Source organism: Pelodiscus sinensis, chromosome 11 (assembly GCF_052426305.1).
Source record: "Pelodiscus sinensis isolate ZL-2025 chromosome 11, ASM5242630v1, whole genome shotgun sequence".
Classification (NCBI taxonomy): domain Eukaryota; kingdom Metazoa; phylum Chordata; order Testudines; family Trionychidae; genus Pelodiscus; species Pelodiscus sinensis.
In genome coordinates this window covers 9,796,299-9,813,978 of record NC_143062.1, presented here as the reverse complement: position 1 = coordinate 9,813,978, position 17,680 = coordinate 9,796,299, and the positions used below count along the sequence as shown (strand labels likewise).

General features: G+C 57.3%; 1 protein-coding gene across 3 annotated transcripts in view; it reads right to left on the bottom strand.

The window, feature by feature from the left end:
• Positions 1-1,623: 1,623 nt before the first annotated feature.
• TWF2 (twinfilin actin binding protein 2) overlaps positions 1,624-17,680 on the bottom strand; it is a 58,858-nt gene continuing 42,801 nt past the window's right edge. For all 3 annotated transcript variants that reach the window (XM_075939440.2, XM_075939442.2, XM_075939441.2), the window contains 4 exons: positions 8,705-8,830; positions 8,436-8,586; positions 7,722-7,843; positions 1,624-6,699 (listed from right to left, as the gene is read on the bottom strand). In XM_075939440.2, the coding sequence (XP_075795555.1) occupies positions 6,532-6,699; positions 7,722-7,843; positions 8,436-8,586; positions 8,705-8,830 (567 nt within the window). In that variant the 3' untranslated portion in view covers positions 1,624-6,531. The remainder of the gene's footprint in view (positions 6,700-7,721; positions 7,844-8,435; positions 8,587-8,704; positions 8,831-17,680) is intronic.

Sequence of the window (17,680 nt, the reverse complement as noted above, 5' to 3'; positions counted from 1 at the left end):
GAGGGGCGAGCTGGAGCAGACCCCAGCTCCGCTGCCCGTGTCTATACCCCACAGCTAATGCGTCAGGCTTGTCTGGCAGCGCCTCAAGCAGACATTATGAAAATGCCACTTATGGCCCCATCGCCGATACAACCGCACCAAAATAAGAGCCCCAGCCCTCCATTGACAACCTCCCGTCTCTTGGGAATTTGACTGTTTGGAACGACGGCGGAGTTAGGACTAACCCAGCTCTACGGGAACCCCGCAAGCCTGGGGGCAGGCCAAATCCTCGGCCTGCCTTTTAGAGAGCAGTCCCATTGGGCAAGGGTTGGTTGGTACTGCCCTCTCGCCTGGGGCACTGGTTTGGTTACCGGCCGGTCAAGAGGACCTCCCCTGTACGTGAGCAGGCCATACAGAATCTGGCGTAGAGGCCTGGCTGGCCCAAAGCGGAGTGAGAAAGGTCTCCATTCCAGCAGGGAACTGGGTCAGCCTCATCCACACCTATGGGAACCAGCAAAGTACACCGACCTGAAGCCAGGACGGTTTGGAGCAGTGAAAGTGCCCTCGCCTACGTCTGTCCAAGGTCAAGAGACCCAATCTTGAGTGGGGCTTTGGTCATTACTATGCTAGAGTATCCACCCAGAGAGGTTACGACCGGTTAGAGTCCTACAGAATATCTGTAAATCAACCTACACAACTCTACAGCAGGGAGAGTTTTGGTCTTTTTAAAAAACACATTCCATGATGCAATGGAAAAGCTCAATTGAGAGGACTCAAAGCCCAACCTTCGGGTAATTTCCACCTGGGAACTAGCCACCTGAGCTATGTCTACACTCGTGGCTTCTTGCGTGAGTAATATGCAAATGAGTCTAAGCGTGGAATATTGCTGAGCCTCATTTGCATACCTAATGAGCCACCATTTTTTTCAGAAGAGGCTTTTGCGCAAGGAGTGTCTACACTGCCCCTTCTTGCGCAATGCCGTTCTTCCTGAAAAGTAACAGGTGTAACAGCATTGTGCAAGAGGGTTTTTCTTGCGCAAGAAGGGGCAGTGTAGACACTCCTTGCGCAAGAGCCTCTTCTGAAAAAAATGGTGGCTCATTAGGTATGCAAATGAGGCTCAGCAATATTCCACGCTTAGCCTCATTTGCATATTACTCGCGCAAGAAGCCGCGAATGTAGACATAGCCCTTCTCAGAGGTTAAGCAGCTGTTTAGACAGCCAGCGTGGAGAAAGACGTGAACATTGCTAGCAGCTACAAGCTACTCCGACTGGCAGCGCGTGAACGATGATTTAAGAGGCAGAGGAGTCTGGTTTGGTTTCTCCCACTCGGAAGTTCCTACTGACAAATTCAGCTCCGGCGACGTTTTGGCGCAATAGAGACAAGTTCCGTGTCTTCACAGTGATCTGAAAGATGGCAAAGAAGCTAGCTAATGGGACTGAAGTTTCAGGGGAGAACGGATGGAGGGTTTTTATTACCAATTGCAGCACGACAGTTTAGACTTAACATTCATTCCACCCCTAGGTGCATTACGGACCCGCTCTGGTGCCGGGGGTCTCAGCGGGGCCCTGCACTGGAAGGAGTGTTGTTAGCAGCAGGCAGCGTGCGATAGCAGGGAACTGCCACTCGAACCACACACACTCACGTTGTTTTAAAAATATTTTATTCTTTAGAAAATACAGTGTTGAGTACAGTGTGTTCTGATTCTCTCCCCACAGCCTCAGACCCATGCCGCCACCCAGCCTGCCTCCCCACGGGCTGCACCCGCCCCGCAGCTATCGCTGGTTCGGCTGCCGTAGCCACAGCTGATGTGCCAATAGGGCAAAACCGCTTTCAGCCCACTGACCTGGCCAATGTATCCCCACAACCCGGTGGTAAAGCCTCCAGAAGCAGCCAGTCTCCCCTAGGGCTGCCCCTGCTACAACTGAATAGACCAACAGCCCCCCTAGGGAACGTCCCCCCCAAAAGTCCTTAGTGTAGACAAGCTCAGTGTTACCAACGTGCACTGGAGGCTCAAGGGCTGCTGACCATTCACCTCCCCTAGGAGCTGAGAAGTCCCCCATCCTCCTGTGTAGGTGCTGCCGCCCATCCGCCCTCAGCCAAGTGGTCAGCAGCGGCGCTAGCACTCAGATCTGAACCAATCACGGACGTCCCTTGGTTTTCACCATTCAGCACCATCTGCATGGCCTACGCGACTCCCAGGACAGCCTGGAGACCAGGTCTTCGTAGATTTGTGCCAGAAGCCAGCCCAGTAGTGTCCTAGCAGGAGGAATGGACACCTTGGCCCATGGCTCCCACACGCACCAGCTCTGAGTTGGCCGGGCTAACCCCAGGAACATTCAGGCTGGTGCAGAAGGGACTCAGGGGCCACAGAGCTGCCCCACAGTAGAGATGGAGCTATTCAGAGGGCAGAGTTCCTGCCAGGAGCTCTCAGGTCCCACTCTCCCCCCCACACACATCCCTCTCGAGGGAGGGATCGGAGACCTTGAGGCTGCTGTAACATCTACACAGTTGCCCAAGGAGCTCAGGACAGATCCCCCTAAAATAGCAACTTGGAGGGTGGATGGGGCTGGGTGGGCCTTCCTCCATCCCACCAAGGAAATTGGGGTGGGGGAAGGAGCTACTGCAGACAGCCCCATTGGGGAAGTGGCAGAAGATTTTCAGGCTACGTGACTCCCTCAATGAGCCTTGGAAGATCTCACCATGGCCAGCCAGACATCATTCCAAGGGCCCAGTGGTCAGCGTCACAAGCCCCACCCCCCGGCACGCATTGAGAGAGGGGGGAGGAGGGGCTACATCGCTGCCCCTTCGTCCCACACGATTCCAGGAGCAGAATTTGTCCTTAAGCATGGAGCACGTGGGGCGAGGAGGGGACAGAGCCACTGGGAATCCCTTCCTTCACGCAGGTCCCGACAGGCCCTAGAGCTCCGCTTGTTCGCCTGTTGGGCGAGTTCCGACTGGACCTTCGCATCACTGCCGGGCAATGGCTTGCACCAAGCGTGGGGGCAAAGGTAACGAGTCCAAACGCCACATGGTTCTAGAGCAGCCAAGGCGAGCGAGCCGCACGAGTAGCCTCCTTCATCTCCGTAGGCCGCAAGATTGAAAATGGTGGGTAACCTGCGGCCTATTGATGTTCCATGTCTGCACGTCCCCTCTCTGCCCCCTTCCCCCACGCGCCTCTTGCACACTGGGGCACAGGAGCCCCACACTTCATTCCCCCTCCCTCCTAGCACTCGGAGCACCACGAATGAGCTGATCCAAAGCAGTTCAAGCTCTGGGAGGAAGGGGGAGCGGCAGGGCCGGAGCGCGAATCAGCTGATTCAAAGTGCTGGGAGGAAGGGGGAGGCATAGGTAAGTGTGGGGCTCCAGTGCCCCAGGGTGCAAGAAGCACGTGGAGAGGGGGGCAGAGAGGGGATGTGCAAGCCACAGGCAGAATCCCAATGGGCTGTATGCAGCATGCAGGTTGCCCACCACTGGTACAGAGATGACCGGGATGGTCTGTTTACAGTGCAGACTCTTTAAACCGGATTAAAGTCTCTTCCCCATTTAGAAAAAGAGTTAGGGACAGAAGTGAGCGACTCGCTCAGCAGCTACCAGCGCCCTGGAGATATCAAGACACCCAGGTGTCCGTGTCTTCTCCTGGGATCCCGGGTGGCCAGAAGCATGTAAACTTCCTCAACTCCGTGAGCCCTCCCTGCCCAGAGGGAGGAGGGAGAAGTCAAATTCCCACCCAGGGAGAGACCAGGACTCTGCGACAGAGCAGTTCCACCGCTTGCTGGCCTGCTCCTGGAATGCGGGCTGTGCACGTTCATCCGGGAACAGGAGAACATGAGGCCTTACCATAAAACAGAGCACTGATTTCACTGGGTCTTCGCATAGCAGAGGGAGGGGCTGGTGTTCCACGGCACAATACAGAACATGGGTGGAATAGGTCCTCGCATGCATGTGGACCCTTTCACGTAACTCCCCCAAAGAAGCAGGGCTAAGGTACAGATGGTCAAGCAGCCAGAAGGGTCAGGAAGGGCTGAGCAACGGGAAGAGACAAGCTATTGCCTCACTCCAGAGGAAAGCACGTCTGAAAAGCCGCTGGCCTGGAGAGAGGAAGGGATATTCCACTCCCTCCTCTCCCCCCCCCCACAGCTGGATAGTTTGTGGTTTGTCACAAGGAGAGTCCTGCTGACCAGGTCCCATGACTGCTGGCAGGAAAAGCGAGAGGTTCCGCTGAAAAGCCAGGGAGGTGAAAAGCCAGCTAAGACTGGGACCTGGTGTGTAGTCTGAGCCAGGGAAGGTGAGGGAGGGCCCACAGCTAAAATCCCTGGTAGAGACTCTCCTGCCAGGTCAACGCTTACCCCTAGCCCACCTCTGGGTTGTCCCAGCACTGCCCTGATCACCTCCAGCAGCCAAACCTCCAGGGCTGCTGAAAACCCAGCACGAACTAGACATTTCAGCTCATGGGCTGAGCCAATGGACGTGTAAAATCCTTTCCTAGCCACCTCCCTGTCTTGCGCTCTAGAACAAGTCCCCCCATTTCCTACCTGGAAGGGATGAGCCGACCTCCATGCCGACTCTTCCTCCTCAGACTGGGACAATCCACTGGGCTGACACAGCCTTCCAAAGTTTTCACGGCAGCAGAGAGAATGAAAACCAAACAACGGCTTCGCGTCCAACATAACACCCCACAGTGCTCCAGGATGGACAAGGCTGAGTCCCCTCAGACACGATACAGATCAGGCAGAGGCTGCCCAGGGCTGGAATGACGTGTGCGTGAAACACCGTGCCCCACGGAAACAAACAGCTACGAGGTGGATTTCCAACAGCCACAACTCTCCCCCTTTCCTGGCGACAGTCCTGACGCTTTCGTGCGCACGGGCCTGGACAGCACGCTCCTTCCTCATCACCGCCACAGCTCCCTGGGCCTCCCGCCTGGGCCACAGCTAGCCCCTCTGCCCCAGGGGAACACCTCAGCCAACCTGCTTCACATGGACCTACAAGTCTTCTCCAGATACCCAATGTTCCCAGTCAGGGTGAAGGGACAGCCCTGCTAACCGGAGAGCAGAATGCAACGGATAAACCTGCCGCTGCTGATGTTCTCGCAGCCCAGCAACGCAAAACCACCCTGGTCTTGGGCAGCGTGACGGTGTCCTGTAGCCCTCAGCTGGATGTGGCTGTCCCCACTTCCCTAGAGAACAAAGGATGGGCTGCTGGGCATAACGAAGGGCTAAACTATCACACGCGAGGATGAATGGGGTTATGGGTGGCCTGGCATGCACAACACCCCTGGTGGGCTGCGGGTCGCTCCCCTCTTCCCAAGTCTGGTTTTGGACAGTGGGTTCAGGACTGAGGAGGTGCCAGAGTGGGTCTGGGGAGCCAGGGCAGGGCAGTAATGCAACCGTAGGGCCAGGCGTGAGTGTCACAAGAGCTGTTCCTGCACCAGGATGTTACGAGGCAGCCCAGAGCCAGTTATGGAGCTCATGGGTCCAGGTGATCGGCTCATGTTCAGACTGCACCCGGAGCAAGGGAGAGCTGCCAGCAGGTTAGTGGCTCGGGCCCAGCCTCCCTTGCCCCTCAACTCAGTGACAAAGGGCCAGAGCCCCAGTTTAACTGCCGGCCAGAGTGTCTCAGCTTCTAATTCTGGAGCAGAGCAGCATCCAGGGCCTCAGACGGGTTTTGCGGGAGTGGCTCCATAAGCTGGGAAAGCCGGAGGGTGGAACTGCAGGCGACAGAGGAGCCTCCACACTGGGACACAGATCCAAGGCAAACCCCGGACTGTGAAACGCGCAGTCTCTCTGAGAGCCCCGCCTCTGCGCCCAGAGGGGAGGAACTACCCAGCTTCCACTCACCGCGGCAGAACGCTGCTGCTCTGTGGGTGGCCTGCCCGGGGGCTGCGTTCGTCCCACGCCCACCAGCCTCCGTGGAAAGGGGGGAAGTTGCCCTGCTGTGGTGAGGAACGCCAGCGATCCCGCCCCACGCTCCCCGGATCCCACCCGGCAGTAGAGCCACTGGCCCGTCCCCGGGGAGGAAGCCGTCTGGCGCACGTCCCAGGGCACTGGCCAGCTAAGGAGCCAGCGTCATAGGGGAAAGCTGTCCAGGCTTAGGGACTTGGATACGGAGGCAACACACAAAGGGGAGGTGAAAGCCGCCTGCTTTCGTCATCAGCCCAACCCCGACCAGCAATTCCAGAGCCCGGCCTCTGGGTAAGCGAGCCCTTCCGTTAGTGCAGCTACCAGGTCACACGCCAGGGGGCATCAGGAGCACCCGTTTAAACCTCACTGCCTACTGGGACATCGTTCTGCTCAGGAATTACACAAGAGAGCGAGGGGGGAAGAGAAAATCAAACCACCACAGATCCCTCCGCTGCCCCGGCTTCCTCCCCGCCCCTCCCCCAAGCGAAGCCAGGTGCTCAGGATTTGACCCACAAGGAGGAGGGGGAAAGCCTCTCCGGGCTCGGCGGGCAGGCTCGGAAGCGGAGCCGCGGATCCTGTGGAAACTGCCCTTCGGGATGCCGTCCGAAGTTCACAGGCCTGTTCCTGCCCCGGCTTCCTGCCCTTTGGGATCTAACTGTCCTCGCCGTTCTCTCCTGGCCCTTTGATCAGCCGCTTCTGTCCCCGTTTCCCCACGGGCCCCTTGGGCTTGGCGAACGCCTGCTTGAAGGCGTGTTGCTTGGGGTGGACCTCGTCGTACAGGAACTCGGCGGTCAGCTCGGCTCCGTCGTCTATCTCGATCTGGCACACAAAATGGCGCACACGGGGGTTAGCTCCACAACGCCATCGAGCCCCTGTGGGGAGAGAACAGGGGCCTTCTCTCCCTAGCTCGGAGACAAGAGCCCCCCCAAACCACTGCCCTCTGCACCTCAGCGACCCATGGTGCAAAACCAACTCCTTCCTCTCCTGCAGCTGGGCCCAGGGAGCCGAGACTTCCTCCCACGCGGAGCCAATCTGGCTCCCTGGGGAGTCACTGGCAATCCCTGAGCTCCAGGCAGACCTGAGGGGAGCAGTTACCTTGGCACCACGCATTCAAAACACTCGCTCTGCAGCCGCCCGGGGGCCACGGCGACGGACGTGTCAGACAATGCCCCTCACAACCACAAGCCCCTGCAGGGGAACCCGAGGTCAGGTTTGCACCCGCTGGGAGGGGACGGATCAAAGGGCGCCAGAGCCCCGCAGTGAAAGGCCGTGAAAAGCGGGAGGAAGGACAGGAGCAGCCGGCAACTTCACATGGCTGAGCTAGTGTTTCCCCCCGTTTGAGGGGAGATTTCAGGCCAGACACTAAAAGTAGCCCAACCCCCACTGATCTGATGCAGATTTTAAAGCAGACATGGAGAGGGTCTTCTGAGGTCCTCTAGTCCAGAGTTTCTCAACAACCAGCCCCTTGGGGTCTGCCCCCTCCCCCAGCGGGGCACGCCGGCCCCTGGGGGCACAAGGCTGAGAAATATTGCTGAAGTCTCGCCCTTGGGCGCCAGTCCTGCACTGGCCCCTGCAGTGTGTTCTCCTGCACGCTTCCAGGCCACTCAGAAACGGCTCAAGGGATGGGGCTCTCCTCTCCTCTCAGGCATCCTTAGCCTCGTGCCCTGGGACGGTCACCTTCAAAGTTCTCTTCCTCAACTTCCCGTTGGAACACCTGACACCTCGGCTCCCTCCTCTCTGTTCCCCCCCCTCCCGAGACACATGCCGGCTCTCCACTGTCCGGCTGGGGGGCGTGCTCTGCCGGCCAGGCGTCAGACACAAGGCTGGAGACATGGATTTACCTTCTTCGTGATCTCCAGGGAGAACTCCTGCTCCACAGTGTCGAGCAGCCGGCTCTTGCAGCTGGAGTACAGCATCCGCTCCTTAATGCCGCACCGGTAGCCAGGCATGGAGTAGATGAACACTGCAAGAGAGGGCAAGACGTCAACACCACCCCGGTCCAGGAAGCTGGGGATCCAGCAGTGAGAATCCAGGCCAGGATCCTGCCCAGCTCTGCCCTGCGTCCCCAGAGTGCCACACGTGCAGTCCTGTGCCACGCTCGCCACACTGACGCAGGCAACAAAACCACCATGGGGAGGAGACAAAAATCGAGAGAAAGCCCCCTGCAGCCAGACAGCCTCCTCCTCCCACAGCTCAACACGCCGGTGCCTGCCCTGGGCTGCCCTCAATATGCCCCACGGCACCGACTCCCACAGCACTTCAGCAACAGTGAGTAGGGGGGCCCTGGGTTCAGGAGCTGCGCTGGGGCAGGTGAGTGAGCAAAGGGTGCGAATGGGAACTGGTCTGAGATCCCTCAATAGCTAACGGGAAGAACAGCCCAGGGAGAACCAAGTGAGGCCCCGCCTGCCTGCCAGGATGACAGCCGCGGCCCATGACGGGGAGGGCAGGTTCGGCTCCAGCACTGCACTGCACGCCTGGGCAGAACGTCGGGGAACGCCCGCGCAGGGCTGGGGGAACCGGGTCTGAGCCAGGCACGGGCCCTGGGCTGAGCTTACCCACAGACTCCAGGTAGTCTCCCTCGTGAGAGTGCTTGTACAGGAAGAAGTGATAGCGCGCGGTGTCCTGGGGGATCCTTCTGGGGAGGTCCGCTAGCTCCGTGGCGTTTGTGTGGACCAGGTCGATCGTCTCCCGCTCCAGATCCAGTTTCTGGGGAAAGGCAGAGAGGTGGGCGCACAGCACCGCAAGCGGCGCTCAGAGGCTCTGCCGACGCAGGCAGGGGGAACAGGACGGAGACGCGCCAGGGAGACAGCCCCGGCCGCCTTACCAGCTGGATGTAATTGATTTTCTTCTCCTTCAGCAACAGGATGGCCTGCTGGGCCTCGGGCTGCAGCGGGAAGGCCAGGCCCTGCAGGGTCTGGTGTTTGCTCTCCACGCTGATCTCCGTCTTCACCTGGGAACGGAGACCCGACAGGCCAGTGAGTGGGGCCGGATAAAGGGAACGAAACCCACCACACACTGTGCTGCGCTCACCCTGCTGGGGGGGGCACACGACTCACACCCGGGCAGCAGCCACCGGGCTCCGCCGCTGCTGGCCCCGAGGGAACACGCTGTGCCCCGCCTCGCCCCGCACACGAGCGCAGGGAGAAGGGGCCTGGGCTGGCCGGCTCGGGAGAGGGGGGCATGCAGTGTGAGGAGCCAACCCGCCTGCCCGCGCACAGGCGGGGCCGGGGGCAGTGGGCCGTGACCCTGCGCTGCACACGGGCGCCCGCTCAGCGGAAGCGCTCCAGAACCCATGCGACCGGCCAAGACGTTGTGTGCTCCCCCCGTCCCACAGGCACCCATGTGTGGCAGCACCTCCAGCCTGCACTGCTGAGGACGCTTAGTGCGGCGAACTGCCAGGCCAACTCTGCCGGACCAGGGGCATCTCAGTGTCGCTGAGGTCCTACCCGCAGCACCCACCCTAGGCACCCTCCCCAGAACCACAGTCAACAGGATTAACCAATTAACCGGCTACCTGGAAGCACTGGGGGGCATGGCCCCCATCCCACCGCCAGGTGGGACCCCTGCCAGCCGGAGCAGTCCAGCTGCCTGCAGAGGGCCGGAGGGGTGGGCTGTCCGGACCCGGTTTACCGGTTATCCCTAACCCAGCTAACCAATTAGAACGGTACCGGTTAACTTGAAGGGGCATTGACATTCCTAACATGGGCAAGGAGACTCAGCCCCTCAGGTGCCCAGGACACAGCATCCCCCAAGAGAGCCCTCAGCTATGGGCCACTCGGAAGCAAAGGGAGAAGATTCTTCTTCCCCAGCCTTGAGCGTCACGATGCCGTGACAGCTAAGGGACCAGCTAAGGGACCCTGCAGATACACAGGGGGGTCAGTTTCTGGCCTAGGAGCCCCCGGGTGCCTCGTTCTCATTCGAGCTCCTGAAGAAGTCGGTGGCACCGGCCAGGACGACACATAACACGACAATGCGGGGGAGTCCCAGCAAAGAGTCCCAGACGCCAGGATGCCAATCTAACTTCGCCAAAGCGTTCGGCTTTCCGACAAACCCAGGGCTGGGCCAGACAATGCTAAATAAACACCCGGCCCTGCCTCGACGAGAGCTGGCTGGCCCCTTGGAGCGACCACAACAGCAATGCAGCCTTGCCAAAGGCAGGGGGATGTGCTGGAGGCTGCTTCGGTGAGATTTACGTGGCCACGTGAAGGGAGAGGCAGCACCATCGTCCCACAGCCCTTTCAGGACGACTTGTGACGTGGGCTGCTCTGCGTTCAGAGAAAGGCCTCACGGACACGTTTTCCCCGGAGCTAACCCCTGCCCAGAGGGTGGGCAAGTCTTCACAGAGGGAGCTGACCCCAACTCATCTGTGTTCAGGGTCGGTTATAAATCCCTGGGCACACAAGACACAATCCAGCCCACGGAAGCTGCAACTGTCACTGGCAGCTTTGCCACAGAGGGATTTCAAACGAAAAAGGAAGGGGAAGTGACTATGGTATCGATCCAACTGTACTGGCATCTCTAGCATTCAGGGGGAACTGGCCCAACTTTCTCAGCCACCCTCTCCCCTGCCTGCTGCACAACGGGTTCTGGGACTCTGCTTAGGGCCTCACGGCACAGCCATGGGTCCCCCACGGCCATCTCAGGGCTTGCCCTGCAGCTCTCCAGTTCTGGTCGGGGTCTGTACAGCGCCTAGCCCAGCGGGGTCCCAGTCCCGGCATTACAGCAATAAAGCATCTTGCCTCAACACAGCCAATTCGGGGCTGCTAGGACATGGCAAGATTTTGTTTGCCATTCTGAGTTCTCCACACCCGCCTCCAACGAGCAATCGCCTGTAGCGTGCGCACCGTTCCATCAGGACAAAGTACGTGGGCCGTGCAAACCCCTCCTCCCATTCCCAGCAGGTGACAGGCGAGGGGGGAAAATCCCTCCGAGCGAGCCCTGGTAAGCAGAGCTAAGCAGCTGGGACGTGACCACCCTAGTAAGCAACACTCTGCGTCAAACCCACTCTCCAACGCGCCCCAGTCCACTTCACGGGGGGGGGGGGAAGCAAAGGAACGTCACACGCAGGCAGCTTACTCGTGGCATCTCTCGGCAGCCTGGGAGGCACTGCTCACGTGCAGCTTCCGCGGCCGAGGGTTGAAAAAGAAGAGACACAAACCCCACGCAGGAGAGGAGAAAAGCCCCCAGGCACAGGTCAAAGCACAGCACAGCAGGCAAGCCAGCGTACCTCCTCCGGGCCGGGGAGTTCTCCCAGCGCTGGGCAGCACCAACAGCCCGCCCCGCTCTGTCACGTGGAACAGGGAGACGGAGCCACGTCAGTAAGAGGACAGAGGAGAGCAGGGCTCTGACAAGCACCACACGTCTGCTGCAGCTCAGGGACTAAGCACCCAGAGTCCCCCCTCATGCTCCAAGAGCCACACGTGGAAAGGCTGCCTCCCACGGGCATGTCGGGGCTGTTCCACTCCGGTGTCCACTGCAACTGCCAGCTCTCGGAAAACCACCGTCTTCCGAGCTTGGAAGGTATCTTACTTGAGAAAACAGGGTTCAGCCATTTGAGGGAGGAAACCCCCCCACACCTCCCTTAAACCCATGACTTTTCCAAACGGCGTGCCAGGGCAGCCGAAATGCCTGCTCACCGACGGGTGAAAGGCACCACCAGCTAGCCACCTCTGAGTGCCAGAGCCCAGCCGGATCTCACTGGGCCCTCGGCTGGATCTGGTGATGTCTCCACTCCGCAAACTGAGCAGCCAGGGCGACTTTCCTCTGTGCTAGCCCTCACAGTGCTGCACGCCAGCGAGGCAGCCTGGGCTATCGTGGACAATCCTGTTACTTCTTGCCCACAGAGCTCCACGGAAGGCAGGCAAGTCACGTGGTCCCTTTTACGCAGAACTGGGGCTTTCTAGTAGGTGCTAGGTCACGGCTCGTCAGGCTGAGCCTCCGTGAGATGCTTTTGCTGACCTGAGCATCCCAGCAGCCATGGGTCACTGTTCCCAGGCAATAGGAGCTGCAGGAAGTAATGCAGGCCGGGGCCACCGCTTCCCGCAGCTCCCGTTGGCTGGGGACAGCAAGTCGCAGCCAATGAGAGCTGAGAGCGGCTGACACTGCAGACACCGGGTAAACAAAACCTCTCGCAGCCTGCCAGCAGCTTAACCTGCCCACCCAGCCTTCAATACCCCCTGCCCGGTCACGCTGGAGGGCAGGGCCAGGGCAGGAGCTGGACCACAGGTCTCCCAGCCACACGCTGGACGTCCTGCTCTGCGGGGCTCAGACGTGGCCGGGACCCCCTCACCAACGCTGCAGTAATGAAGTATCAGATACTTGATCGCTCCCTGGCTTTCCACCCCCTTGAGAAAGCGTGCACAGTGGGGCTGGACGCACGGAGATCCCACGTCTCCACACCCTAAAACGGCCCTCTGGCCTTCACACCCCTGCGTAGCGACACCGCACAGCTCTGGGACCCGTTTCTCGGAAGAGGGCCTCAGACGGGCCCAGGTGCAGAGAAGAGCTACCGGGGCGTGGTGGGTCTGTCCTACGAGGGGAGGCTTAGTGCACGCTGGCGAGCACCAAGGCGGTGGAGAGGCCAGGTCATGGCGCTCTATGGACACCCCGTAGGTAAGTGTCAGGGAGGGCAAAGAGCTATTTGAGCTGAAGGACAAAGCTGGCACAAGAGCAAGCCGATACAAACTGGCCATCAGCAAACTCCGGCTGGAAAGGAGAAGATTTCTCACCACGGCGGAGGCGGGGTTTCAGCAGCCCTGGGGATCTCAGAGTTTGTCCCTGACAGCTCCTGCTCCAGAATGTCAGCAGGGGGGATCAGAGAGGGACTCCTCACCCACCAGTGTAGTCAGTTTGTCTGTCTGTCCGTTCTACTGTCTTCCTCTGAAGCACCAGCGATGGCCACGGCTGGAGACGGAACCTGGGGTGGGGAACAGCCTGGGCTCCGAGGTAACAAGGGATTCTGGGCTCGTGCCCACATCTAACTGGTGGCCCTGGGTGGGGTTGGGAAGGAATCCCGCCCTCCTCAGACTGGCAGTGACCTTCAGCGTCCCTTGCCTTCCTCTGCAGTCTGTGGGCGCAGGCAGTTGTTGGGTTTATCTGGGGACAACTCACTTCGTCTCGCTGCAGCAGCAGGGCCCTCTGCGTGGCACACAAACTAGTCTCCTGCGGACTCTAAGATTTTGGTGTAACTTGGGGGGCTGGGTTTTGTACGCTGGCAGCTGGTGGCATTTAATGGCCCGTGGCGTGTACCAGGTCAGACTAGACATTGACTCTTCTGGCTTTAAACTCGGTCACCCTCAGCTCCGGCTGGTAGCAAGTATTACCACGAAGTGACTTGCTCGGGGTGGGTTAGCAGCTCGTCCCGGAGAGAAAATAACCCCAAAGGAAGTGGGAGCACGGGGCTGAGTAAAGCAGGTGCCAGAAGGAAGAGAGCTAGAGAGAGAACGTGCAAAACAGCCAGCGGCCCAGCCTACCATGTCACTGCGAGAGTCCTGCGAGCATGGGGAGAGGAGACACCAGGTCAGCAACTCGGAGCAAAACAGCGGGGCAGCCCCCCACACAGCTCTCACCCAAACCAGGGGGGCGGATATGAAAAAGGGGGATGCGGACAGAGCACAGCACGCAGAGGGGAGAGGTCACACTGGAGAGAGAGGCGCCTACCCGCTCACTGCTGGAGGCCAGGGAGCCCCGAGCCTGGGAGCACAACAGAAAAAAGCACAAGGAAAACATCAGCACCAAGCACCCCCCTCCAGCGGGATGGGGGGCGCACAGAGCTAACACGGGGGGCGGGGGGGGTGAAGGATGAAGACGACCGTGACTGGAAGAGGACTCGGGATACCTTCAGCCAGGGTTTACTGTGGCCTGCGTGGCTCTCCAGTCACCCTGATCCCCAACCACGCTGCATGATTCTCTCTAGAGCAGTGGGGGCCAATTTGCAGCCCATGGCCCAGCAGTGGTCCAGAGCATCCCCTGGGGCTTGAAGGAATCAACAAAAGCCAAGCAGCAGGAGACCAGGGGCTCAAAAGGGAAGGTGGATCCATGCAAAGATCTCTCTTCTGAGAACAGGAGGGAGGCAGCCTTCAGGCCAGGGCTGAGGTCTGCATGGTGGAGCAAGGTGAGGTGATCCGGAAATACTCTTCAGGGTGCAAGTACCTCTCCTGCCCAGATCCAAAAGGGTGGAGCCTGCAAGGGCCACACTGGGATGAATAGTGTGAGAAATATTAAAAGTGTACGTCCTTTGGTTAATCAGTCCATCCTTCTCTAAAGAGGGCTCATCATCTCCCTACGAGACCTAGACCCAGCTCAGATCTCCCTCCGAGACCTAGATCAGCTCGGGTCTCCCTACGAGACCTAGACCCAGTTGTTAGAATGGGATGGACCTCTTCCTCCAGGGAACCACTGCAAATCCAACACCCCACAAATGATGCCACCAGCTAGCTCTTTTGCTATTAACATCAATGTCTTCTAGCAGATGTAACGCTTTGTAACAAACTATCCAGTGTGCACACATGCTAAGCAGAGTAGGTGCTGACGGTTTTGCACAGTCACTAGGGATGTAAAATCCCATTTAATTGGTTAATAAACCAAATGTAATGTTAACCAGTTAAAGAGGGGGGAAAAGAGCAGCCCCCACCAGTTAACTGGAACCAAGAAGCCTCGCCCATTAAGGTGAGGCATACTGGCTAGCCATTCACATCTGTAACTGTCACAGCAACAGCAGCTGCTGCTCCTGCAATATTCCAAGTGGCTGTCGTGTATAGCAAAGAGGCAGCTTCATTGGCCACGGATGTTACAATACTACAGAACCTAGGAAACTCTCAGCGGCCAGCCATTAACTCAGAAGTGTTGGGCTCCAAATTCCCGTCGCTGTTCCCGGCCTGAAGGGGAGAGAGCCACAACAAAATCATATCAAGGGGCTTTTGGGGGGGGGGGGGGGAAATACACTTCTCCCATTTAACAACTGTCCAAAATAAAGATGTAATTTGAGCCCCACGCTTTTAGACAGGGCTATAGGACAAAGGTTTGAAGTTTGAGGTCTATTCCCACGCCGTATTTCACACAGCTTAGCGGAGTTAAAAACAGTTTGAATTGAACCACTATATTTGCCTTTGAAAATTGACAGCAAGCTAGGTAAATGCTTAATTCTAGGTGGGTGCACTGCCAACAGACGCAGGGCACATCTGTGAAGTTAGGGAAGGGGGCACATTGATAAAAGAGCATACATGGCTGGCTGTCTAAACAGACGCTGCAAACTGCAGCAAGCAAATCAGTGTGAAAAAGGAATTCACTAGCATAATACCTCCAGATTCTAATTTCCCCTTTAAATGCCTGGGAAATTAAACGAAGGTGAAAGGGATCAAGGTTAATGCATCAGTAAGGCTGCAAGATTGAGTGCTCAAACGTCAGAAAATCCCAAAGGTTTAAGGTTGCTCTGGCAACGTTAAATCTATCATATACCACAATATTCACAGTATTCCCGCCTCCCTTCCCTTACTAAATGCAAGCCTTAATCTGCACCTATAGACACCCTTGAACACGCAGGCCGTGAAGAAAGGCAGAGTTAACTTTGTACTTGGGGATTCCGGACTTGGAGTCTTTGCATCAATAACACAAAGCTTGCAAGATCAATGGGTTTTGCATTTAATCATCAGTTAGGAATAGATCTAACCAACTGAGGCAGCCCCGGCTGGTTCTGAACCCATAATAGAGATGTAAAAAGTAAGAAAAATCACTAGCCACATAACCAATTGAAATTCAATCGTTACATGGTTAAAACACTCCCAGCGTCTGCGGGCCCCCTGGGCTCCTGGCGATGGCCAGGAGTTTAACCAGCAAGGTTAACTGATAAGCTTATGCATATCAGTTAACTGGTTAAACTTACTCCCTAATCCATACACCAAACTGGTATTCCAGAAAGACTCTGGCTGTGGCTTCACTAAAACAAATGAGTGTGGGGTTTATAACCACAGAAGGAAAACTAATGGGTGTTAGCTACTGTACTGCCCAATTCTAGGGGAAACACAAGGAACCTGCCATTTTTACTAGGGGGAAGCTAGATGAGACCAACCCTACACCCCTCACGCATGGTTCAAAACTACAGCCCACACCGTTTCCTGGCAGTGAAAACCAGGCCTCCATTTACCTGTTCTTACCGCAACGCAGGGTAACTGACAGGTGTGCTCTAATTAGGGAAGTGAATGTGTAGCTGTTTACATGGTTAACTGACGAGCCGGGGCTTATCAGTTACCATGCACTGCTACATGCACACAACCCCCAGCACTGCTGTCACTGGTTCCCCGTGCACACCCACTCCCCCCTCCCCTCGTTCTGCTGCCTCTGTATCCGCACACACTGGTTCCCGGGGAGCTGACTGCTGAAATTTTCAGCCGTTACACGTTTACGTTAACAGCCACATTTTTAACATCCCTCATTCTATTAAATCCAACAACCCGTTTTCACCGCTGTACCTTCCCTCGTCAGACCCCAGCTGGTTCGGGCTGGCATTCCTTTGCTTTGTTCTCACCACTCCTCAAGCAATTTGTACTGCTTGCGTGATACCACAAATGCCTCGGATTCCAGGGCTATTGGATCAACACAGAGCAGGCTGCCCATGCTGTGCAGATGGGACGTACGCTGCTGACTCTTGCTGCAAACCCATCCGCAGGCCCACTCTCAAACAGCTGTAATCCTTGCTTTCTGCACGTCTGGTCCGACCCAAGCTAACGGCCATGGATGCCCTGCAGGCTGCACGATATGTCACGCTCTCAAACAGAAATCCTGTTCTGTGACTGTGTAATCTGGGTTCAAACCCCCAAAGTTTTTCACTTTTTTGCATCTCCCCCTTGCATTTCAAGAGTAACCCAACAACAGCAGCTTCTTATTAGGGATGTTAAAATGCGTTTAACTGTGTAACCACTGGAAAACTCAGTAGTTATGATGGGGGTGCCGCTCCCCGCACTTATCAGTTCCTGCCTGCACCTCCATACTGCTGCCTCTGATTCAGAAGCAGCAGCAGAGGAATGTGGGGTGCGCTCGCAGCTCCCTGGAAGCTGGTGCACACGGGACGTTGGCTTTTAAGCCAGCTAACCATGCATACCGGGACCTTCCTTTAACCGTGAAGGCAGCAGCTTTTAAGCTAGCACCCCGCGCATATTGCTCTCACAACATCCTCCAGGCACTGCTGCCTCTGATACAGAGGCAGCAGCACAACGGGGCGGGGGGGGGGGGGGGGGGGGGTGTGCAGCAGGCAGCTCCTCGGAGCATGTGTCAGAGCCTGTGTGTAACCGTGAAGGTAACCGATGAGCCCAGTGTACACGGTTTCACTGTCACATCCCGGACACCTTGTTTTTCCTTATGAGGTGTGAGACCTCCAGAACGTGGTCATGCATCTGACAGGACTACCCTGTGGCTCATGTGAAATGCATGGAAACAGCTCACTCCCCAGCCTCGGAGGTGCTTAAGAGGAGGTTGAACAAGTACCTGTCAGGGACCGTTTAGGGTTACTTGACCCTTCCTCAGTAAAGGGGCTGACCTAGCTGACCTCTCAAGGTCCATTCCAGTCCTACATTTCTATGATCCTATGAAGCTGAAAGCCAAACCCCCCTTCCCCCGGTACCAACATCACCCTTCTAGTCATGGAAGGTCTCTAACTTTGAAGGACCCCCACGAATATTAAGAGTTTTTTCCAAACAGATTGATGTAAGCATCACTTCAACCCCCCTTCCTCCCCGAAATACAGCCACCTCTGGGGTGGAAGGCAACAGCAATCTCACACAACAGACTGGGAACACATATTATTCAG